General features: G+C 43.1%; 1 protein-coding gene across 4 annotated transcripts in view; it reads left to right on the top strand.

Moving 5' to 3' along the window:
- The first annotated feature begins 1020 nt into the window (after nucleotides 1–1020).
- The window catches only part of LOC115643901 (putative RNA-binding protein Luc7-like 2), a 70866-nt gene continuing 45597 nt past the window's right edge, over nucleotides 1021–26289 (top strand). Inside the window, exons 1-3 of one of the 4 annotated variants that reach the window (XM_030547932.1) lie at nucleotides 1021–1197; nucleotides 1738–1864; nucleotides 24547–24641. In XM_030547932.1, coding sequence (XP_030403792.1) covers nucleotides 1060–1197; nucleotides 1738–1864; nucleotides 24547–24641 — 360 coding nt within the window. In that variant the 5' untranslated portion in view covers nucleotides 1021–1059. Of the gene's footprint in view, nucleotides 1198–1737; nucleotides 1865–11610; nucleotides 13264–22825; nucleotides 22897–24056; nucleotides 24131–24546; nucleotides 24642–26289 lie in introns of those variants that run through there. The other 3 variants (XM_030547923.1, XM_030547916.1, XM_030547922.1) reach the window with 3 other exon arrangements.

Raw genomic sequence — 26289 nt, 5'->3', positions numbered from 1 at the left:
TCACTTGTTTAGCCTGGATTAATGAATTCCTGGTCTCCTGCCCAGCATGAGTAGATAGCCCAACTAAGTGTCCATCTCAGCTTGTCTCTCGCCAGCCCCTAGAGCAGTGGTTCTCAAATATTCATACTGGTGACCCCTTATATAAAACACTTTTCTATATACTTAACACCGTTATAAATGCCGGAGGCGAAGCAGGGTTTGGGGTGGAGGCTGACAGCTCACGACCCCCCATGTAATAACCTTGCGACCCCGTTTGAGAACCGGAGCTAGAGCCATTTCTCTGTGTCCGAGCAGGGTCACGTGGCGGGTTCGGGCTGTGTGTCCTCTCCATTTTATTTATAATTTGTTATGGGCTAACCTCCCTCCGGCTCAGAGGTTGAGGCCTGTGAGTTTGGCAAGTGTCACAAACTACCCAGAGCCGCGCGTGCCCCGTGGTGGGACGGTACATGCACCAGGCCCCTGCAGGTCACACAGGGAAGCGGGGCGGTGCCTGGGACTGCGACTGCTCAAGGGCGCCAGGCCCGGCGGGATGTCTGGGCACTGGGCACCCCGGGGACGGGACCCGACAGCGCTGAGGGACAGCGGCCCCCAGTCCCCACTCGTTCTACAAACGGGGCGCGGGGGGGGCACTAAATCCGCGGGGAACGAAGGTCGCTGAGGCTGGAAGCAGAGACCGCGCCAGAAACTCCGCCCACAGCCAGCGCGGCTCCCCGAAGCTCCTTCCCTCAATTGCAAATCCGCCTCGGTGCTCGATTGCCCGCCCTGCCAGCGCGTTTGGAGGGTGCGAGCATGCAAATGAGCCCTCTATAGCGCATCCTGCGCTGCCCGTCCTGAGGGCTTGTGCGGCGCCTGCTTTCTCTGACTGCGATGGACAGTTCAGCGCCCGATTGCGCCACCTCCCTGAGTTTGTTTCGGGGTTTTTTAGCGCTCGATTGCTTTCCCCTAATTGGGGAGGAGTCTGCGCCAGATGTCTGCTTTCCATTGGCGGATTGGTGAGGCGGCTGCACCCCATTGGCTGAGGGCACAGGGAGACGGGCGCTGAGGGGGGAGATTGAGAAGATGGCGGCTCTGGGGTCGCCGCTCTGTACCCTGCGGAGCCTCCTTCGGGAGCTGCGCTACGTGAGCGCCCAGGCGGGCCGCCCCTACCGGGACATGGCGGCCTATCAGCACCTCAGGGGGGCCTTCCGCGCCCACCAGGTACGGGGCGGGACGCCGCTGGCCGAGCCACCCCCTCCCCCCGCTGTAGAAAGCTGCCGGCAACACCCCCGTGGCCCGCCCCTCCCGCCTGGCCTGGGGAGCCTCGCTGAGCTCCGCGCGGCGCTCGGAGTCCGTCCCCAGGAGCCAGGGCGGGGCGCTGCTCTCTGCTCCCCCTGCAGCTCAGCCTGGCCGGGGTTCCGCCGCCGCCGCCTTCCTCGCTTTGCGCAGAGTCCGGCAGCGACCCCGGGCCCCGGTTTGTCGGTCACCCGAGCTGCCTGCTCGGGCGGGGCGGGGCCACCGGGGTGGAGCTGAGGCGACCCAACGCCCCACCGCTGCAGGAGCGGGACACTGGCCGTGCAGCGCTAAGCGGAGCGAGCACGTGGCGCGCAGCCCGCCCCTGGGTGCCCAGGTTCCGTTTTTATACACACACTTCCCGTGGTGGGGGACGTTGAGGCCAGTAAGGTCACTGTGTGTCTTGAACAGCCCGTTAGCTTGTCGGGTGTGTGCTAAGCCTGTTGTTTGGCTTCCTCCTGTCTACAGATCACCAGTGAGAAACTCTGCAGGGCCCAGCATGAGTTGCATTTCCAGGCTGCTACTTATCTCTGTCTTCTGCGCAGTGTCCGTGAACACCTAGCTCTTCACCAAGAGTACCACGCCAAAGGGGAGCGCTCCACCGAGGAAGCTGCTGGCCTGGTGGGCCTTAAACTGCCTCAACAGCCAGGAGGGAAAGGATGGGATCCGTAGCAATGGAAGAGCTCACTAGACAGGTTTCAGAGTGGTAGTTGAGTTAGATTTTTGCTTTGTTACAATTCCTATTTATGGTTAAATAAAAATCAGTTTATTGAAACTTCTTTTATTTAGGTTTCCTTGCTTAGGTTTTCTATTATTTTTAGGCTTAGATTCTCACCTGAAGGAGACACAATCTGCTTATCAGATGCTAGTTTCTGATGTGACAGACAAGGTCCAGGGAAACAGGGCAAAAACTCCCCTGACATGAGTGCTAATTTGTCTCATTTTCTAGAAACTTTCCTGAATCTCTGGATGAGATTGTATGTGTCTAATGTTACCTAGATCCTTCAAACAGTTATTTTCTAGCTGTCCTCCATATAGTAATTGGCTGCTTTAAGAGTGAAGACTGCTTGTAAGAAAAATACCAGAGGATTCCTAATGAGCACAAGAGGTCAAGACTTCAGATCTGTGCTTAATTGGAAAGATTTCACTAGCACCTACGAGCACAGTAGCCCATGCAATAGTAATTCAGATAGAAGAGCACCACCTACCGAATCATCAATTTCTACCATAGCTGTTTTTTTTTTAATTTCTTCAGGGAATAGAATTGGGTTTTCTCTAAAGCCTTCAATATGTTGTATATCTTAAATAAATGTTTCACACAAGAGACCCAAGGGACATGGATTATTTAAGTAAATATGGCTACTATTCTTTGCTTAGCATACATGCTGGAACACTAAAGGGAAAAAAACGCCAGCAACATGTTTTCCCATTAGTCAGTAAATCAAGGTCTTCAACCTTTCATGATTCACCCACCTCTGAAAAAAGTTCTATCCCCAACTGTCTACTTTGAGACAGGAAGAGGGTATGAACTCCAAAGTCCTGGGGTCTTCATGGAGAATGCCCTACCAGCAGCTCCTCTGTTGACCTCATGTATAGAAGTATCACAGGAAGAGAGGTGATATCTCACGTAGAAAGGTCCCAGCCCATTTAGGGGTTGATAAGTCAAACTACTTGAAAGTCAAGAGGTAGCCAATGCATGTCTCAGAGACAGATGTAATGTACTCAAAGAGCTATTTTATTTAACAAGTCAGCTCCTGGATTTTTCTCTAGTTTCATTTTCCAAATGGATTTAAGATAAAGCCTCATGCCAAGCTCATTGTGGTAGTCTGATTTAGAGATGACAAATCACTCCAGCCATGTCTGAATCTATGAGGAAATGTTGCAATCTCTAGGCCAAATGCACACGGGAAGGAGCACTCCAGGTTGCTTCTATCTGATTCTATGAGAACAGTTGGCATTTAGCCACCCCTCACCCTTCAACCCTAAAGGTTCCAGTGTTTGGGAGGGTTCAAGGTTCATTGGAGTCAAATGGGGTGTGGATATAACCTCCCATTAACTCCTCAAGATGCTTTCCCCTGCCCAGCATAATCATTTGGATTTTATTAGGACCACTATAGGCTGTTAAAAGCCAAGATGGATATATGCTAGGAATTGAAATGAGTAATGTGATTGATTTCCATAGCACGATTAAGTGTGCCTCACTGCTCAGTCCAGTGAATGTGATTATGTGCATCTTCCTTGTCAGATTTAAAAGCTTGATGACACACGTAGAATTACCAAACTACAATGTAAATTAGCTGAATGAGTGTGAGACAAATTGATGATGCTTCATAGAAACAGTGGTAGAAAAGCAGAGTGTGTTGAGGTTAAAACCGAGTATTACTAACTAGCACTAAGCACTGGCCCAACCACTTTTTCCTTTCTAGCACCTCTTAACCTACTTTTTCCTCTCCTGTGGAGGGGTGGTCCTTCATATACCTCTTGAAATCCTCCATACACAAAAATATAAATATACACATTATTCCCAGCTTTACTTTGCCATTGTTGTAGTGATTACCCTGTCTCCAGCTGAGAAGGGGTGGGGGAGAGGAGGAGGAGGGGAGATTTCCCTTCCTACCCTGGTTAAAGTTGGTTATTTTTGAGCAATGCAACATACTTTTCCCCCCCTTCAACTCAAATTTTTATCAAGAACTTCAAATCTATAATCTTAAATCTGTGTTTTGTTTTATATTTTGGTTCAATACTAGCCATGTGTAAAACTATTTTAATGTGTTCCTGTCAGGGCTGGCTCCAGACACCAGCCGAGCAAGTAGCTGCTTGGGGCGGCCACCGGTGAGGGGCAGCATGTCCGGGTCTTCAGCGGCAATTTGGCGGCGGGTCCCTCACTCCCTCTTGGAGCGAAGGACTAACTGCCAAATTGCTGCTGAAGACTGAAGCAATTGTGGCTTTCCTCCCCCCCCCCCTCATTTTTGCTGCTTGGGGTGGCAAAAACCCTGGAACTGGCCCTGGTTCCTGGACGCAGATGGAAAAGTATGGCTCTCTTGGGACTTGTAGAAATCAGTGGCTCTTTTGGGACACTAGATGGCAACATCGTTCTAGGGATTGGATAACTGGGAGGTTTGTGAGTTTGGATGGATAGCCAGTGCAGCGTTATCTTTTTATGCTGGAGATCTCTTTGGTTTGAGCTAATTCCAAGAGCTCTTATAGCATTGCTCTGAAAACATAAGAAGCACATCCAACCCACTGGTCTTGCCAGATACACCCACAGGGACCTCAATTTTAGGGGAGGAGTTTCTAAATAGTTGCTATTATGACTGTCATCTTTCTACCTGCACTGCCATAATTTCATTCTGCATTTTAACATGCTCTCTCTCTCTGAACTTACCCTGATATGAAAAGGGGAACCTTAAGGTGATGCTCAATTCCATCCAAATAAAGAAGCTCAGAAGGGGAAAAAAAATAACTTGTAAAAAAAATGTGCTCAGGCATACATTGTTGCAGGTGCTTTGACACACAATTCCATTCAAGTATACTTTATTGGCATTAAAGTTATACAAATATTACCACACTGTAAATGGCAAAACAAAAGTATGTCTCTAGCAGACATAGATGCATCAGTCCATAAGCCAGGCAACTTTTTGGTACCATGGGGTAGGCAAATTCCCATTTTCTTATTTTTTAAAGTCCATGCATACACATTACAAAAACAGTTGATTAAACTACCACACATAAAGGTCAAAGATGGAATTGTATGGTTTCCCAGGAAATGATTGATTCACGTAAGAGTAGACACTGGGTGAAAGACAGATAATGGGCCATATTTTGACTAAAAATGAATACATCCTCAGTCTTGGGTAATTTTTTAACATTAAAATAATGAAAACTATGCCCCATTGCCATGGCAACCACTAACAACCTAAGAGGGGGGGCACACACTGCTTCATGTGAAAACATGTTATCATTCTACAGGCATTAAAATCATTATTTTTGGACTTACATCTTAGGTCACAGTACTTTACACATTGATTTTATGTATTTTTCCACTGTTTGCTTTAGATTTGACTGTTATGCAGCTGTGATTCCTGAATGAACAATGGAATTTGATTTAGAAGTTCCCAGAAAGGGTCCTTGAACAGAGCAAAGGTCTAAAAACATGAGTGATATGTAATGTAGATGCTCTTTTCACAGAACTGACCAAACCAAGAGACTTGGAATCATGGATGAATCTTTTAATACCCACAGAGATCCAATAATGTGCTACCATTATGCAATATAAAAGACACCAATGAAATACCCAATGTATTTTACCATCTGTAATAGGGTGTACAAATCCCACACTGAGCAACAAGGGCTTAAGGGCTCATTTTAGGCTCAGCCAACCTCACCTCTCACACCTGCAGCAATGCTCCATGCGCTGGAGGAATTAAAAGGCAGCGAATTAGCTCAGCTAGGGAGCAGTGCTGAGGGGGAGCAGAGGAGAGCTAAACCGAAAGGCTCTGACAGCTGCCCAAGGGGACCCACTGTGAGAGAAGGGAGGATCTTCTGCAGAGACAAGCAGAGTGGGAAGTATCCTGTGGCCGTGGACAGCAGTGACTCCCTCTTCCTTCCTTTTGATTTGGATTTTCCCCACCAGGAGATGGCCTTGGACTGAGGTGACCCCAGTGGGGGAGATGAGAGGAAGAGGCCCAGGGAGAACAGCCTTAAGTAGTCTTGACTGCCAGGTTACTGGTAGCCCAAAGGGCCTTGGGTCGGAGCCTGGTGGAGTGGGAGGCCCCGGACTCCCCTCTCCACACCCCCCTGGGCAGTCCAGGGTTGTGGCCTTGACCACTAGGCCACTCTTCCCAACCAGACCCTGAGTGGAGGCCATTACACCATTTCAACTGTAGAAAGAAAGATCACACATACAAGAAAACTTTGCAACAACTTGAAAAACAAGCAGAACCTTGCAAGTACAGTGAAGAAATTGGCCATGAACTGTACAAATCAATAAGGTGATTGGGCTCATCCTCCACCAGAAAGAGTCTATATATTCTGTGACAAAATACTGACGTATGTGAAAGGGACCAAGTTCAAAGAGCCACTGTGTCTAGCAGTAGATCTCAGGTCAGATAGGAATGCATGGAAAAGAGCAAAACAGACAGACAGACAAAAGAGACTAGCTGTTACATCAAGGGTGCTGGTAGCAGCAGAGGCACACTGTCACAATCTTGTTATAGAGCCTACACAAGATCAACAGAAAAGCACAAGTGTCATTAAGGTGACGATAATGATAGCATATACTCTATGAAAGAAAAAGCAGTAAAAGAGATTATTCAGATGATTTATTTTCAAAGCCTTGTTTTGTATCAATGGTGAATCTCAAACAGAAATGTGTGGCCAATGTGAGCTATCTTGATATTAAAAATTATCAAGCCACAAAGAAACCCATTCAGAGAAAATTTGAAGCAGGCTTTGGTAACAGCCTGGAGATTATATCAGATAATCACAAACTTGTGGTGATACCAAACAACCTGTCTAAGGCAATATTAGATTCTCTCTGACTAAGAATGGCCTCTGAGCTGGATTTACTTTTCTCAGAAGAGCCTGATCAGGTCTCGAAGCCATGTACCATGATCAGATGACTGGATCTGAAGAAATCCAACACTGAACAAGTATAGCCTCCATCACCAGAGAGGCCTGATAATGATTACACCCTAATGCCAAAATCTCATGGACTTTCTCAAGATATTGTTAGCATGGGACAAAAACGAAACTATACCATCCTCACAAATTTGAAGATTCATACAATCCTTTTCCAAAGATTTTATATATGCCATTAGTGGAGGAGTGCTGAAACTTGCCAAGCATATCCGATTACCATGGGAAGTGAAATCCCTTGTGATGGGTTGGGTCACAGAGACCCCCTTGGAATTGTCACCTGATGTGCTGAGACTACCTCTGAGACTGTTTTCCCTGCCAGCTTGTGACTTCAGAACCCTGTCTTGTTGAGTCAGACTCACAGTCTGCTCCAACACAGACCCAGGGTCTGAACCACGTACCCCAAAGCTGCAGACTTAACTGAAAACAGCTTAAGAAGTGTTCCTGTCTCCAGCACCCAGACACCCAACTCCCAATGGGATCCAAACCCCACATAAATCCGTTTTACCCTGTATAAATCTTATACAGGGTAAACTCACAAATTGTCCAACCTCTGTAACACTGATAGAGAGATATGCACAACTGTTTGCTCCCCCAGGCATTACTTACTTACTCTGAGTCAATTAATAAGCAAAAGTGACTTTTATTAAGTATAAAAAGTAGGATTGAAGAGGCCCAAGTGATGATATCTTCATCATCATCTGGACCCATGGAAAGGAGGCCCTTGAAGAATTCCACCAGGATTTCAACAATTTCCACCCCACCATCAACATCAAGCCTAGACCAGTCCATACAAGAGGTCCACTTCCTAGACACTACAGTGATAATAAGCGATGGTCACATAAACACCACCGTATACTGGAAACCTACTGACTGCTCTACTTATCTACATGCCTTCAGCTTTCATCCAGACCACATCACACGATCTATTGTCTATAGCCAAGCCCTAAGATACAACCACATTTGCTCCAATCCTTCAGACAGAGACAAACACCTACAGGACCTCTATCAAGCGTTCTTAAAACTACAATACCCACCTGGTGAAGTGAAGAAACAGATTGACAGAGCCAGAAGGGTACCCAGAAGTCACCTACTACAAGACAGGCCCAACAAAGAAAGTAACAGAATGCCACTAACCATCATCTACAGCCCCCAACTAAAACCTCTCCAGCGCATCATCAAGGATCTACAACCTATCCTGAAGGACAATCCCTCACTCTTGCAGACCTTGGGAGACAAACCAGTCCTCGCTTAGACAGCCCCCCAACCTGAAGCAAATACTCACCAGCAACTACACACAACACAACAAAAACACCAACCCAGGAACCAAACCCTGCAACAAATCCCGGTGCCATAGGCCCTAACCACATCACCTGCCTGTTCACCTGCACGTCTACTAATGTGATATATGCCATCATGTGCCAGCAGTGCCCCTCTGACATGTACATTGGCCAAACTTGTTAGTCTCTATGCAAAAGAATAAATGGACACAAAATCTGACATCAGTAGAAGAACACTTCAATCTCCTTGGTCACTCAATAACAGACCTACAAGTAGTAATCCTTCAACAAAAAAAACTTCAAAAACAGACTCCAGTGTGAAACTGCAGAACTGGAATTAATTTGCAAATTGGACACCATCAAATTAGACGTGAATAAAGACTGGGAGTGGTTGGGTCATTATAAAACCTAATTTCCCCCTACTGTTACTCACACTTTCTTGTCAACTGTTTGAAATGAGCCACTCTCATTACCACTACAAAAGTGATTTTTCCTCCCTTGGTATCCTACCGTTAATTGAATTGTCTCGTTAGACTGACCTCCCACTTGGTAAGGCAACTCCCATTTTTTCCATGTACTATGTATTTATACCTGCTACTGTATTTTCCACTTAATGCATCTGAAGAAGTAGGTTCTAGCCCATGAAAGCTTATGCTCAAATAAATTTGTTAGTCTCTAAAGTGCCCACAAGGACTCCTTTTTGTTTTAGGCAGAACAAAGTTACCAAGCAAAATGAAACAAAACAAGCAAGTCTAAGCCTAATACATTTAAGAAACTGAATGCTGGTAAATCTCACCCTCAGAGATGTTCCAATAAGCGTCTTTCACAGACTAGACTGCTTTCTAGTCCGGGCCCAATCCTTTCCCCTGGTACAGCCCTTGTTCCAGCTCAGGTGGTATCTAGGGGATTTCTCATGATTGCAGCCCCCTTTGTTCTGTTCCGCCCCCTTTTATAGCTTTGGCACAAGGCAGGAATCCTTTGTCTCTCTGGGCACCCACTCCTCCTTCTAAATGGAAAACCACCAGGTTTAAGATGAACTCCAGTACCAAGTAGCATGGTCACATGTCCTGAGAGACCCCAAGCCTTCATTCTTCCTGGCCTGGCTCACAGGAAGGCTTGCAAGTAAACAGAGCCATTTACAACCAATTGTCCTAGTTGATTGGAGCCATTAAGATTCCAAACCACCACCATTAATGGCCCACACTTTGCATAATTACAATAGGACCTCAGAGTTATCTTTCATATTTCTAGTTTCAGATACAAGAATGATACATTTATACAAATAGGATGACCACACTCAGTAGATTATAAGCTTTGTAATGATACCTTACAAGAGACCTTTTGCATGGAGGATATTCCAGTTATATTATATTCACACTCATTAGCATATTTCCATAAAACATTGTGGAGTGCAACATCGCACCGTTCTCCTGAACTTATTGCCAGAGACTTGGACGCTGTCTGCGGCGGAGGCAGTATACCTAAAATTCCTCTTTGGGCTCTCCCCTGGGGCAGACACTGTGTCCCCCAAAAATAAAGGTGACCCTGATCCAGCTCACAGCTATGACAGACCCTTCACTGGTCAGCAAAATCCCTCCCCCAACCCCCTTTTCATTCAGGTTGGGCTTGCTTCCAGCTACAGAGTCCTTTGGATCTGTTCCCACCCCAGAAGGCACCAGGACCCCAACTTCGACCTTCAGGATACGTGTCTCTGAGCACCTCTTCCACTTCATTCCAGTTCATATTTTTGGGTTTCAATTTGTGCTTGTCTCTGGGCCTCAATTTCTTTGTTTTTTTAAGTCCAGGGCTTGCTGGCTCTCTCTTTCCTTCTTAGCAATTTGTAACCTGCGCAGTTATAGCTTCTTCTGAGCTTTACTCTTACCTATTTTGCTAATTTTTCTGCCTGTATTTCCATTACCCAAAATAAGCAAACAGAAAATAAGAAACCAGTAACCACTTTGTCTGTTCTCCAGCCACCACACTCAAAAAGTCACTTAAAATCACTACCAATGTTTGAAAGCAATCAGCTGTGCACAGAGCTTACCAATTATGCCACTGTGATGGGTTCAGTCACAGAAACTCCCTCAAGACTGACACTAGATGTGCTGGGATACCACTGAGAACAAACTCCCCTGCCAGAGAAGGCTTCCCTCCACTCCTGTCTTGCTACGTAAGACACTCCAGTCAGCTTCAGCACAGACCCAGAGGTTGGGCCATGGCCTCCTGCAGTTCACTGAAACTGAGATCCACACAACTCAGGGGCTTCTTAGTTAACAGAGACTTTCCCAACACTCAGTATTTTGGTTTTTCTGGGAGCCTAAACCCCAAATAAATCCATTTTATTCTGTATAAACTTTATACAGGGTAAACTCATAAATTGTCCACCCTCTACAATACTGATAGAGAGATATGCGCAGCTGTTTGCTCCCCCAGGTATTAATTGCTTACTCTGGGTTAATTAATAAGAAAAAGTGATTATTAAGTATAAAAAGTAGGATTTAAGTGGTTCCAAGTTATAACAGAGAGAACAAAGTAAGTTACCAAGCAAAATGAAACAAAACACGAAAGTCTAAGCCTAATACATTAAGAAACTGACTGCAGATAAAATCTCACCCCCACAGATGTTCCAATAAGCTTCTTTCACAGACTGGACTCTTTCCTAATCTGGGTCCAGCAATCACTCACAACCCTGTAGTTATTGTCCTTTATTCTTGTTTCTTTCAGGGATCTCTTTGGGGTGGAGAGGTTATCTCTTGAGCCAGCTGAAGACAAAATGGAGCGTCTTCCAGGGCCTTTTATAGTCTCTCTCTTGTGGGTGGAAACCCCTTTGTTCTTCTGTGCAAAGTCACAGCAACGAGATGGAGTTGTAGCCATCTGGGCAAGTCACATGTCCATGAATGATTCAGCTTTTTGCAGGCCAATGCCATTGTTTACATGTTAGTTTGAACATTCCCAGGAAAGCTCGGCTGTGGACTGGCATCTCCCAAAGTCCATTGTCAGTTAAGTGTTTCTTGACTGGGCACTTACTGAGAATAGTCCTTTCTCAAGAAGCTGACCAAATGCTTCACTGAGGCCTTGGCTACACTCACACTTTACAGCGCTGCAACTGGGGTGTGAAAAAACACCCCCCTGAGTGCTGCAAGATACAGCGCTTTAAAGCGTCAGTGTAATCAGGGCAGCAGCGCTGGGAGCACAGCTCCCAGCGCTGCACGCTACACCCGTAAGGGATGTGGTTTACATGCAGCGCTGGGAGAGCTCTCTCCCAGCGCTGCCGCTCTGACTATACTCACACTTCAAAGCGCTGCCGGGGCAGCGCTTTGAAATTCCAAATGTAGCCATACCCTGAGGCTACTTAGAATCAAACACATTGAGATACAAGTACATAGTCAATATTCATAACTTCAAATATAAAAATGATACACACATATAGGTGGCATAATCATAACCAGCAAACTACAACTTTTCCATAGGCATCCCACTTGACCTCCTCTGTATAAGACCTGGTGCAACAATGATTTATACAGTTACAGTTCATGTCAATGTCACATCCCTCACAGGCAACATGGTTTTTTTTAAGATACTCAGCCAACAGGTATACCATTTAGTCAGCTGAATGAAATGAAATGGACACAGCCCCCTGTCTACAGAAGTGGGTTAATGAGGATGAATCAGGTGTGGCAATACCATTCAACATTCTGCCCTTCATCCCCACACCTTTGGCATGTAACATCAACAGACTTGAGGAGCTATTCAGTGCAGGGATATCACTGAATAATCGGTATTGCAGTGCAGCCTCAGATACCAACTGTTAGAGAATCCAAGAAGCTTCCATGAGCAGAGAAAGTAAATTGAGTTTTTCCAATATTTGTATTATTGTGGGCTTGATATGTCACTTGCCAATACAGTTATGGCAGAACATACAATAACATTAGCAGCATGGAAAAAGCTTCAAAAACATGAAAAGAAAAATTTCTATTACATTATGTAGTATTTAGATGTCAGGAGTGGTTTTATTATCTATTTTGTAGATTGAGATTTGAAATTAATGTCCTTAACCTGATATCAAAATGCAACGGTTTGATTAGATTTTATTCAACACGTTCATTAGCAAAGTGCGTTTCTTTCACTGAAGTCCTTATACAACAAAAATCTGCATATCAGGAATTTTTTCAAAAACAACAACCAGGCTCAGCTCTACTAAACTACTCTGCAAAAAAATCCACCATAACTTTTCACCGTCCCGTTGACACAGAGCTATTCACAATCCAAGAAGAGATTTTGCCCATCCAAATGTTACCAATGGACTATTTTTTCGGTTTAGCTCAGACTACACCAGGCGTGTTCCAGCTGGTCATTGCGGTGACCGCGCAGCCACGCAGCTGCTCCACGTTCCTCAGGTAGAACGCGGATTGTACTAGTCTTGGATCGGGGGGGAGGGGGCGCGGGAAGAGGTTCTTCTTATCGAAAGGGAAATGCACCGATCGGGTTCGCCCGACTCGAAGGGGGGGGTATAGAGGACGTCACACAGAAAGAGAACGAGAGCCGTGTCCAATCAGCACGAGCGCTAGCTCAGCCGGACGAAAGGTTCTAGAGTCCAATCAGGAAACGCAGAGCCGCTTTTGTCACAGACAGAAATTTGTCTACTCGCCCAATCAGCGGGTGCTCAACCTGATAGCGCTGACGTCGAAAGGGGTGGAGTGGAGAGAAGGCGCGCGCGCGCTACGCGGCTTTCCGTTACCGCTGGCGCGCGCGCGCGTCTAGCAAGCGTGAAGGATCGCGCGCGGGGGAAGCGAAGTCGCGAGACCGAGAGCAGCGCGAAGCAGTTTCCCGCTTTGCCCTTCGGCCCGAACCGCGAACGTGAGGCGGAGGCGCCATCGTAGCCCTCACCGGCCGCGGAGAGAGGCTCCGCCCGGACCCGTAAGGGCGGTGAGCCAGCGTCGACCCGAAGCGCTGTAGGCCGCTGTCGGCGGAGCTCACACAGACTCCGCCGGCTCGGCCGGGCCCCGCGCGCTCAGGATGTCGGCGCAGGCCCAGATGCGCGCCATGCTGGACCAGCTCATGGGCACGTCCCGGGACGGTAAGTGCCACCCGGCCGGGGGGCGGGGCTGCTGCCCCCTGCGGTCAGCCAGGGGCATCGGTTGGGAACAGCGAGCGCGCTGGGCTGGCAGCGATGATTGGCAGGACGAGCACCTACTTCCCCTTTGCCGCTCGGGGCGGAGCTAGGGGGTTAAAGGGCGGCGGCGGCGCACTGGGCCGGTCGGAGGCGGTAACACCCCGTGTGGGGGGCGTGGGCGGGGCTGGCTCTGCTGCGGGCCTCTGGTGGCTACGGCGATCTCCTCTAGAACCGGGCTGCGAGTCTGTAATGAAGCCCCCATTGCCCGCGGCCCCGCCAGCCCTAGCTCGAGCCCGGCAGGCGCAGGCGGCCCCAATCCCCGGTCAGGTGGTGGAAAAATCCATCCTTCGTCCTGCTGGTCGGCGCAGGCCTGTCTTCCGGGCCGGCCGAGTCCGCGCCCAGCCAGTGTTCGGGGCCCACGCCGCCTTCCGAGCCGCCCCGCGCCCACAGCAGAGGACTCCCCGCCAAGTCCCAGATAAAACACTTGTAAATCTTCCCTCGTAGCTCATGGTCCCTAGACACCGCACTTTGCATTATTCGGACAGGAGAAATCAGCCTTTCAGATCGTCAGGTGCAGAGCCATGGCGAGAGGTGTAATAGTCCGTCTGAGGGAAGTCTGACCCAAACCATCATTTCAATCAACAGGCGGGAATGATGATCACTTTTGAAAGTGAGAATCGAGTTAATAAAATTTACTCCAGCGGGGCTGAGGCATCCCATTAGAGCTGTTCAGAAAGTAAGATAGGTAAAAGGGAAGATTAATGTATACAGACTGATCCTACAGGAGATAGACTGGACCATAGAACGACCTTCCCAGCGTTACCGTTTGACATTCTTGCTATTCAGTTTTCCTTTTATTAAAACAACTTACTAATAACAAGTTGACAGAATATTGCACTGTCATTGAGACATAGTTTAGATATTTTAAATGTTATATGCAGTACTATTGAGAATGTATCAGACAAAGCATGAGCTTGACCTTCAGGCCACATTGGCAAATCTTACCTGTTGTCCCTGACTCTTTCTGACAAGGGTACATTGAAGAGATTGAGAAATGATTGCATAGGAGCTCAGCTTTTAAGCATTTCTCATTAATGCTGTTTGTTTAAAAAAAAAAAAAGTGGATTGGTAGCAGAGCATGCCATAATTTAAAAAAAAAAACAAAAAACAGTGCTGTGGTGATAGCATAAAACTGGATTAATTAACATAGCTAAGACTAGAGTGAAACTGTGCTCTGGAGGTGTGGAAAATTGTCATATTTAATACAACTACGTCAGGACTTACAAATGAAAATGCTTTAAATATAGGCAACTCAATAAGTGGTCTGACTTTCTGAGGTGCTGAAGTAAATGAAAGCTGCAGATTTAGGTGCCTAACTTTAGATACTTAAATTTGAAAATGTTGCCCATTTTATTGCTTCTTTTGAATCTTTCCCAGCATCTAGCAAACTGAGGCTAGGGACATTAAGTAGTCCTATTTTAGAAAGAAGTCAAAGGTTATATGTCTACAATACATATAACATTCTGGGGGAAAGTGAAGGTATAGCAAGCATATCTCTTGGCATAATAAATTATGGAAATACATTTTTGCATAGTGTTAAGTAAAACAGTCTCTTCCTGAATTTAGTGGTATGTATGTTATGGCAACTTTGAAAATTCTGTTTCATATTTTACTTTTTTTAGCGCTGGAAATACATATCTCACAGTTTTGTTACATATCTGTTAATTTACTTGCATGCCTTTTTTTCCTTTGCATATGCCTTTTTTAATCTCAAAACAGTTTTTGGGATGAGAGGATCAGCATCCAATTCTAACTTGAGTGCTTCAAAACTTGCTAATAAAAGAGAGAGTGTGGGAGGCCCTCAGGTTGATAACACTTAGCCCTGAGCTTATTACATTTACTTTTTTGTACATTTGATAGACACAGTTCTTTTAAAGTGTTTAACAAGAATTAGTGTCAGACTCATACTACAGTTAGGTAGTAGCTTTGTCCTGATGGTAGGCACTCTTTACTATTTTTAAACTGACATATAGTTGAAAATAAATATCTTTAAGTAAAATTGGCAGTGACCGTGTATGCTCAATGTCAAGATGTTAAGACCAGTTTTCATTTTGCTTTACTACTGCTTACTAACAGAACTCTCTAGTATTTACTTAGTAGGTAGTAACATTTTATTGAAATGTTAAATGGTTCAGTATTAAGACAAGGTAGAAGCTTGTCTTCCAATCTCTTATTGATCTGTCATTCCCATCCCGCACAACATGTTTGTTGAGATTACTTCATTTAGTACTTGCAGGAAGTACAAATTTAAGTTTTTAATTATTTTCAAAATTTCACATATGTGCTTGTTATCTTGTAAATACCCAGTATAAGGTATTGAGCAAATAGAGCCCAAATTCTTTTTAAGGTAAAGTGACGTAGCAAGTTCTGTTTATATAGTTCAGGCATTTATCTTGTATGCAAATAACCTGACAAATGATGTAAAGTCAACGTTGAGTAGTCTGTTGATGAGGCTTATATGAGGAAAATCAGGGAGTTAAACAAAATAAGTGATGTAGAAGAAACTATTAAAATGAGTTGAATAAAGTAATCTTGACAAGTAACCTATACAGCTGTATAGTTTTAGATTGTGAGCATTTATAAGAATTGGAATCTAACTGGAAGCAGAGTACAGACTAAGTTGTGGAATTGTCTGTTAATGGAAAACAAAACCTTCTCTAAACATAACATCTGTTAGGATTCTCACCACGTCAGCATGAGACTCAGGAATTCTTAAGCTCTTGAATACATTTAGTCCATATATACATCATTGGTGGGGTGGAGAACAGGCCAGCAGTTCTAGTTATGAGTGCATGCTATCCTATTTAGTTTAACCATTGCCTTTGGAGCATTCAGTTCAATTCCTGAACTGTGGTCCGCAAAGGACCTCTCCAGTCATTGCTCCAGCTCTTTCCCCCTTACTCCTGGAAACACACACAATATTTCGTAGTAAAGTCTTTGGCTTCCACTCTGGTCCAAATTTCTCAAATTTTGCCTTTTGCGCTAGCTGTTTCAGCACTTCAATCGGTGCGTACCCATGGTCTTTTCCTATTTGTCTATCTGCACTTCAGCACCTCTGAAGCAACTTTGCCCGTGTCTTATATTTTAGGCACCTGTTTAGTGTCATTGCCAGTGGTTTTCTTGGAATTGCGAGCCTGTCTTTTGCACCCTGGTGCTGGCATTTGTGATGCATCATTTGAGCCTCATATCTGCTGGTGGTATATTTGTTTTTTTCTGAAGGACATAGGGAGCAAGGAAGGCCACACACAAGCTTCATACCACATCCTTGCAACAGGACTGTTAATGACAAATAAGCATATTGGTTGCATTGTCTGCATATAGAGTCAACCACAATGTTAAGGAGTGCCAGAAATATTGGCAGATGTCACCTTGGGCTCTAAGATGACATGAAGAATGTCTCTAATGCATCCTCCAGCAACTCCAGAAATTTATTTACGTCTGACATGAGTCTGGGCCAGAGTGCTTCAAGGCAGAAGCCTCAGTTGGCTGAGACATCTGAGTTGTTTGACTGTCTGTCTGCCAGTCCTTTTGGCTCAAATGTAGCACTTCTGTGATCAACTCAGTGAAGCAGCCGAGTCATTGAAGTGTCCCACGTCATCACCTTGTAATACAAGTGCCCTACAAGCCTTGTCTCTGCCATACGCTGGAAGCCTCAGTTTTTTGAAGTCTGTGATACTAAGCTCCAGTCAACTCATGAAGTATTAGAAGAAAATCAGTAGTTCTCTGACACATTGCTGACGGCAGACTTCAGTCAAGAGTTCTCAAACTCCATCTATGCTCATGTTCTTGAGGTGGAGTTGGTGATTCAGTGATTCATTATATGTTTGCATTTGATACCCAATACAGAATGGATGGCAAGCTCTTCAGCCTCAATCTCCTCTGATCCAAGACACAGATTATCACTAAATCAGTCATTGAACTCCAATATGCAGATGACTGGGCCCTGTGCGCCCACTCAGAAAACTATCTTAAAAAAATCTGGGGCCTACAACCAACTCAGCCTCACACACAACACCAAGAAAATGAAAGTATTCCTCCAATAGGCTCTGCATCACCAGGATCCTGCTCCCATAATTCAGATCAATGAAGAGACCCTGGAGAATGTCTAGCACTCCATTTACCTTGGAAGCTATCTGTCACAGAAAGCTGACATTGATTGACAAGGAAATTCAACACTGCCTTCCATGCACCAGTGCAGCTTTTGGATGCTTGAGAAAATGTCTTCAAAGATTGTGACATCAAGAACCACACCAAGCTTCTCGTGTACCAAGCCATTTTTATCCCAGCTCTCTTGTATGGTGCTGAAACCAGAGCCATGTACAGTGGACGCCTCAAGGTTCTCGAATGATACCATCAGTGGTGCATCCGCAAGGTCTTCCGAATCAAGTGGGATGACTGGCACATCTGTGTCCGTGTTCTGTCCCAAGCCAAAACCTCCGGCATTGAAGCTTTGATCATCCACCACCAACTCCATTGGTCTGGTTATGTTCTTCAAATGCCAGAAAATCAACCCCCAAAGCAAGTCATGTTCTCACAACTGAGCCATGGCCAACAGACGAGGGCTGGGCAAAGAAAGCACTTTAAAGACACTCTCAAAGCCAACATGAAGAAGTGCAATATTGACGAACTCCTGGGAAGCCCAAGTCCTCAGCTGACCAAAATGAGAAAGGACCTTGTGGCAAGAACCCCAGTATTTTGAGATCTAACTGATTCAACAGGAATTGGATAAACAGGAAAGGAGGAAAGAATGCGCTGCATCCCAACTCAGCAATCCAGATCTACCCCTTCTATTGGGAAATGTCTGCCCCAGTTGTGACAAGATGTGTGGATCCTGGATTGGTCTCATTAGCCACTTGCAGATCCACCAGTGATTACTGGCAATCATATTATGGAAGACAGTCATTCTCAAACTCCAAGGGATTGCAGATGACATATGTTTGCCAAACCAGCCAAATAGCCTCACAGAGGATCTGCAGCGATCATGAGGTCTCTAGTACAAGCTTCAAACCATTTCTTTATCCCTGGATTGTGAACAATTAGAGTTCTCTGTGTAGGTAGGTATGTTTTGTATTGTGGCTAGTGCTCTCAGTGCACAAAAGTTCCAGCTTTGACACTGCAGCTTCAGGTATCTCTTGCACTTGGGTCTACAAGAAAGTTGGTGCTTTCCAAGGCAGTTTCATGGTCACCTTGAACACATGCATTCTGAGAGTTGTCCAATGGAGCTACTTGAGGTTTTCAGAAAACTATCCAGTTCGCTTCTCCTCTATCCCTTCCTTACTGAGAATATGTTCATGCATCTTATCAGGAAAAGATGTTGCAAGAAATCTAGTACTTCCTGACAGAGCCAGTGAGCCCATGTTCTTAGTTGCTACCCTGAACAGGGGGATCAAATAAGTACCTAGATACACAGTTATGGCAGTTGCTTTGTAGTACCCATGGTGAATCTCTACATGTGACAACCTCAGTGGACCCTGAAATCCCAGAGAAACCAAGTGTCGTAGGAGGTCTCTCTCTCATTGTATTCTGGTAACTGCCAATTCCACACAAACCATCCTGGGGAAGCCCTTCTCCATATATTTGATTATTAAAATGTTCTTGTAAATTTTCCTTGAGAGGGACTAAAGTCCTTGCAAACTCCAACAACTTTGGAAACTTTTTGTTTAGAATTGATTCAATAATTTTTAAGAAGACCATGTCAAAGTTGTTGGATATGTTTTGTGTTGCTGTGATGTGGCTGGTATGAACTAGATAGTCATGTCAAACCTCACTGAATCCAAGGCAAGTTTGTCTCCCATGCCTCTCTTAGATATTTGGCTCACAGATATCTTCACCGTTCTTTCTCCAGAGGTTCGCAAAAGATTACTCCTTTTGATTCAGCTATCGAGAGGGAATTACGTTTTGTTTTCTTTGCGCTACAGAATTTGTTTACAGAGTAGAGAATAAACAACTCTTCTGTCCTGAAAAGTTTTTTGTTTCATTTTAGGATATCCTGTATCTGAGTTGGCTGATTTTGAGGTTTTTATACTTTTTAAATGCTGTCTGTGTTTTGTTTGAGGGTAGAAGGTATTTAACCTCTCCCTTGTGTATTTAATTTTTGTTTTGGTCACATTATTTGTTTTGGACTTAGTGTTGTGTGTTGCAGCCTTGCTTTCTTTTGGGACGTCCCGTGTACTTTTTACTCTCCAGGAATGAGAATTTTGTTGGATGGTATCTTTAAAGAAGAGAGAATTCCGAACATGCAATTCTTTTCTGAAGCTGTAATTCCAACAGGATTCTTCTCACCTGCTCATTGCTCCCTCAGAGTTTGGAGGGTTTTTTTAATTGAAGTGATCTTTTGCTTTTTGCAGCTTTATTTTATTTCACTTCTTAATGCAGATTTTTAACATCAGGTGGCTTGTTTCTTTTGGGAGGTTTACGTCCTTCATAACTGGGAACTGATGAGAAGGTTCCTAGGGCAGTGATCATGCTCAGTGACTGACATACATCTGCCATAGGGGGAGTGAGCTGCTGACTTGTGCTCAGCCCTGCTGCTGCTGCCCTTTAAATAAAGAAACATAAAAAATGTTCAAGAACATCTCTGCCAGTCTCAGTCTTAGGATTGAAGATCCTGTTGGAACAACAATTCAATAAAAAATAAATTGGTATCTTCTTGTCTCTTGGGATGGGCATGGGAATAATGTTCCTTCTTGATACATTGCATGTTCAGAAGTAAACTTTAAGTGAACTATTTGACTGTGGCATATAGCTGTCAATTTTATATTGCTACAGTGTAAAGTATGAGGGATTCTGCACTTAGAATATATTATTCCTATTAATATATTATGGTAAATACAGTGTGGTAGGTATTAAACAGATGTAAACTTTTGGTGTTTAAGTTATGAGGAAAAATCTATACCAAGAGCTTGATCCTGTCCTCCAAATGCAAAGACACATTGCCATTGTGTTTGGTTGCATTGCACTTGTGCCTTGGTATTAGAGTTTAAGCTTTAACACTAACTGATAATTCCTGCTAGAATATATGATTCTAAAATGGAAGGAATAAATTGCTGTTCATAGTATGTTTCAATACTGTGAACAAGTGATGGATTGAAACAAAACTAGTCTGTAGTTAGTTATTGCAAAAGATGGGTGAAATATACAAACTCATTGCCAAAATCAGCAGTCAAAATGTAATGTAAATTCCTTCAGGCATGTACCAAAGGAACATGGTGGATGTTCACAGCAAAGTTTGATTTTTTGGAGGGTGTTTAAAATGACTTATTCTTACTAGGCTTAATCTTACAGGTACTAAGTGTGTTCTTAGCCCTTAAATTTTCTTTAAAGCTCAGCAGTATAATTTGGTCTTAGCTGTTGACTCTGGTTGCTTTTTAGTCAACATTCTTTTTATTTAATGTAGTAAAACAGTTTTCTGAAATGACTGTTGCATTATTACTGCCATTGTTTGGGGTCTGGTCACCTCCTGATGTGTGTGTTAATACTAACAGGGGTGTTGTGTGCATGCATCTTAAGAAATGAGATGGTTAAGCATAGAAGCATCCTTGACAATTGGCTGTTTTCCTGAATAGCTTCGTTCTTGTTTAAAGTTCTTCTCCCGCTCACCCCTAGTGTAATAAATCACAGAAATATGGTTTGGGTCAGATATCTTGAATAAAACTGAAGCTGCTGTTTCTTTAGGTGAATTAAATCAATCCTTTTAAGTTTCCATATAAATCCACTGTCAGTCAACATAAATAACAAATAAAATCCAATTGGGAGCACTGAAATGGGTCATAATAGAATAGATGCTGATTGCTGTAACACATTAATAAGTTACCGTTTTACATTTTTAATAAGTGTAATCCCTGAAGATCGACCATGTAGTACTCAGTAGGGACAAGGTTAAGAATGAGTTTGGTTATTTGACTAGTCCAAAAATAATTGACAATATCTGACCTGTCAATTGACCAATATCAAAAGTAGTCAAATATTTTAAAAAACTAATTTATTAGAATAGTAACAAAAAAAGATTAAGGTGTTATGGTCTCTAGTAGGCTTAGCCTCAATACATATGCCTTAATTACAAAAAATAAGTTATTTAACTTAGTTATTTTATCTCAGAAAAAGTTGAAACACGATGGAATCAAAAAAAGGCAGCATAGTGCAATCAAAAAGTTAGGCTACTGCTTACAAAGGGATAGGTTTAATTGTATTTAATAAAGATAATTTAAAACACTTTAAAATTACTACTAAGTGCATTTAAATTTTTTTCCCTTGTGAAAACACAAGTTATATTCATAAGTATTTCACAGGTTTGTTTAGTGACTGTTTTCATATTATAAAATATTAAAGAGAATACTGTGGCTGCTTAATTAAATCCATTCAGACCAAAGAGGAATATTCATTTTGATTAGTAGAACTCTTGTGAACCTTGGCTTATTCACACCCAAATCACTCGATTATTGGAAAACTCTGGGAAGGAACATCTGCTATTGGATTACAAAAATAATTCTCAAAAGGTTTCTCCCTTTGCAGCAGAGTGAGCCCCAGGCATTTGGTGGTTTTTTGTCTTTCTCCCTGTTCACACACCTTACCCAGCAAAGGCACCTACAAAATGGGCCCTCACCTTATCCTAGCAGAAGGTCATCACTGGGTTAGGAGCAAACTACATCTGTGACTGCATCTTCATCTATGACCTGCCAAGACATCTGTGCAGCTTTGGGATAGCACCAATTCATAGAATGCTTGAGACAAAATATTTTTATTCAAGGGGATCTGGCTGTGGAATGGTCTCTCAGATGAACTAACTTATAACTTAACCATCTTTAGGGCATGTTACCAGAGCCTTCTCTTTGCAAAAGCTTTTCTATGATAACAGCAGAGTCGATTTAAAAAAAAAATCCAAATATCTATTAAACCAGTCTTGTAGAACCAGGGAAAAGAGTAGAACAGAATGCTATATGCAGAACCAACTTACCCAGCAAACATTTAGGTATTTATTCAAGTGAAGACCTAATACAGAATCCATAAATAGTGACTATAATGTAAATGTGGAACAGGTTCCTTTTTGTAGCTACCTCTGTTTTCTCTGTATTGTCCTATCCCTTCTTCCTAAGTCTCACATGCTATGTAAATAGAAAGGCAAGAGAGACTGAGTACATTGCTGCTGTACAATCAGCAGTTGATTGTGGCAAAGGCACAAAGAATGCTCCCTTGGAGCTTAGTAACATATCTGAAAACACTCCTATCTCCGAAGGCCTGAGGAACATAAGTCCTTTAGCTACTCCCCAGTCTCAATATCCCTTTCAGTAGTTCTAGTGGCCATCAGCTGTTGTTTTTTTTTTTTTAACACACCAGTTGGTTTGTTCATTTGTTTTTATGTACACAAATCTTTACAGTCAACATGTATTTCTAGATGCTGTGTTGAAATTGCTGGCAGAGTCTATTCTATACAAACTGAACAATCTGGCCCCTTGTTTTATTTATAAAGGTTCAATGTATCTTTGCCTGCCTACTTCAATCTGCAAGGGAGTGTCAGAAAGGCCCCGCATTCGCCGAGCCGTGAGTTATCACTAACTTTTCAGATGTGTTAATGAATGTGGAACAAACGCAGTTGTGTTTTTAAAAAAAAAAAAAAAAATGAACCCCTCCAAAAAACCTTTTACTGCAGTAGCAGGCGTGATTGAATAAGGGATTATTCTAAATTTTTAGTTTTACAAATAACCCATTAAAACTGAAGACTTAGCCTCTAGAAAACCTATTGTTGAACTGCTCCGAAGCTGTTCTAGCCTGTGAATTACTGGTCTTAACGTTGTGTTGCATCCTACAGGCAAATTAAGTGTGTCTTGTTCTGGAAATTTTCAGTTGTTTAACAACTTGAATGAAGTTCAGCCCATCTGAAAATGTTACGTTTTAGTTTCCTATGCATAGCAGTGATATTTACAAATGAGATTACATAATAGAATGAAGGACATGACCATTTTATTGTATAGTTAACAAATGAATTGGGCTTGTTGAACCGTTTCATAGATTTAAAATCTCAGATGTTTCCGGTTTATTAGAATGGAGAAGTGACTACATTCATAACTGCAAAATTTATCCACCCTCTTTAAAGTACTTTGGTAATGGGATGGGAAAAAGTTGCAAACTGAACTCAATGTACTTTTTCTCCAATAGCTGTCCTTGCTTCAGTAATTCACCAGTAGGTTTTCATTTAATAGTGATGTTAGGCGGTTATTGTATTTTAATGAGTAGATGGGCATCCTGTGAGATTTTGAGATGTTTTATAATTCCTGTATCTCTACAGGAAAAAAAAATCTTTGAGTGACCTCACTTCCAGAAATGGAATAGTGGCTGTTCCATTATGACTTTTTAAGGAAAACACATCCTGCAATAAAAAAAGCCCTCAATAATTGGTTATTTGGAACTGAACTATCCAACCTTGTTCACAGATGGGATTTTTTTAAACTTGCAATTGGACCTCATTGTGTGGTAAGCTGGTTGATGCTTCTGCTGTGATGCAGGAGCTACACCATTATGAAAATAGAATTAAAATGTTTCCAGCTCAGCAACATGCAGCAGATGGGGTCTGTGACATGGGGGTTGCAAGCTTCTGTAAAAGTAATGTTACATATAGGCAATGTCTATTTGTGTGATTGGTTCTTTCAGGTTTCTAATCACTTAATCCATTCTTTTGCCCTCTATTTATCCTGCCCCACCAGAAGTAAGGGGATGCTTTGCATCCAAGAAGAAAGTAATGGAAGAAATGGCAGATGGTGTTCAGTGGAGGCTCTAAGTGTGTATTATTACATGTTTGTAAGATTGTTATATGCTAATTGGCAAGTACAAATCCATTTTTGGTAGCTTACACAAAATCTGGAACAGACACTTATATAGCATCTTACATTGATGCTCTCTTGGCAAAGTATTTTTACCTAATACACTGCTTTTTCAATAAAAAAAATATTAAAATATGTGAAAAAGTGGAAGCTTATAATTACATTTAAACAGCAGCATATAGTATATGTAAAAAAAATGAATACATAGTTAATGTTTGGGTAGAGATTAAAGGGTACTTTAATCGTTTAAATTTAAGCTTCCATTAGGGTTTCTTGGTTCATTTTGGGGTAAAGGAATTTTTAACACTTTTAGCAAAAGCAGGCTGGTTTCTCCATTTGTCTAACCTGGAGTGTCTTCATTTCTATATTTCAGGGGATACTACCCGTCAGCGAATCAAATTCAGTGATGACCGAGTGTGCAAGAGTCACCTCCTAAACTGCTGCCCTCATGATGTCCTCTCTGGAACTGTATGTAACTTAATCTTGTATTTTGATTACAGAAACAATAACAGAAATTCATTCTTCTGTTTGTCTTAATTATGCCTGCAACATACCTCTTTTTGACATTTAAGTTAACTTGACAGTTTTTTGAAAATGTCTGCCTTGGTTTTCCTTCTAGTGTTATGGGATAGTTTGGCCAACTTTGTACATAGCCAAAGTATGTGCGTGCGTGCATAAATAATCCTTACACACACTTGTCATCCATGGGTTCTGTGCTATGACATTTCGGATATGTGATACAGATATGCACCTATGTTCATTTGAGGCACTTCTGTTTCATTGGAAAGGTTATAGAGAAGGAATGAATGGTTGAATATTAAATATTTTGTAATAGAAGCTATGATGTCAATTGTGCATGAAGTCTCATTTAGACGAAGTAGTGCTTTCCATTGTAGGATCCACTAAATGACCTCTCCTTCCAGGTATTCTGCCATTTCTACTGATGTTTGAGGAGGTTAACAAAAAAATCCTTCTTGAAAATAAATAAATAAATCCTAGATACTATCACCACCTGTTCCGGCACATCAACAGCTCTGCCTGTTATCCTGGTTTTTGCCTCCATATGCGGAGCCAGAAGTTCCTCTGCTTACTCTTTTTCATGGCTAGATTTTTTTGCTGTCTTCTCTCCCTTTTATAATGGTTAAGTATTGAAGGGTAGTAGGAGGGCTCCGTTAGCCTTGCGGATTTCTGCAGCATTTCCCCACTGCTAGAAGTAGTAGAAGTATTATGACTCAGAGTGATAATCAAAGGGTGTGCCACATGTAGGCAGTCCCCTCCTCCTATTCAGTAGCAGTGCTGGAAAAGGCTTTTGGGAGGCCATTTGAGGCAGAACCTGGTTTGTTGGGTTTTTTTTCCTTTCTCCCCCCATATTTCTTCACCAATTTTGTATGCTTTCTCTTTTCATCATTAAACATGTCCTTCAGAGAAATTTTCCTAAATGGAGCTTGGAAACAACATAAGGATTTGTTGGAAGACAAGAACTGAAATTAGTAGACTTGATGGATGGTTTACCTGTGCCTTGGTGTATTTCCAGGTAGCCATGGTGGCTGGTTCAGTTTACCTTAATTCCTAAGAAATGGCCATAGAACCTTTCAGGGCCCTTCTCCACAATATTCTCAGGTGCATAAAGTGCTCACAGAACACACGTACACAGATTTCCCCATTAGTAATCCTTGCGTTTTATGTACTTGTGATCTAGGAGTTGCAGCTCTGTCCCTCCCTTCTCTGAAGTGGCCTTTACAAAAGCAGAGAAGAGAATGAGAGAGAAATCGAGGAGAAGGAAAAAGAACAAAATAAATAAGCCATGGGAATGATTTGGAGGACTTAGGAGGAAAGCTAACAGTGTGGAAGATAGTGGATTCTAAGCAGCTGAACCTAGAACAGAGAGGGCCATTTACAGAGCACATCTTTAGCTTCACCAGATTACACAGTCATTTGTGTTCCAACTCTCTTTTCTCATTTCCTAAAACAGACTCTTCCTTAGTTTAGCATAACAAAGTTTTTGTCCTGACTTGGAAGAGCATTGTTATTTCTACAGTGAGCTCAACAGTCGTCCACTCCCCCTCACCTCCAAAACTTCTAAAAATGTAAAGCAGTTGATCCCCAAGTCACTGAC

This window comes from Gopherus evgoodei, chromosome 1 (assembly GCF_007399415.2).
Source record: "Gopherus evgoodei ecotype Sinaloan lineage chromosome 1, rGopEvg1_v1.p, whole genome shotgun sequence".
Lineage (NCBI taxonomy): Eukaryota > Metazoa > Chordata > Testudines > Testudinidae > Gopherus > Gopherus evgoodei.
Note: the sequence above shows the minus strand (reverse complement) of the source record. Positions and strands in the feature narration are given on the sequence as shown.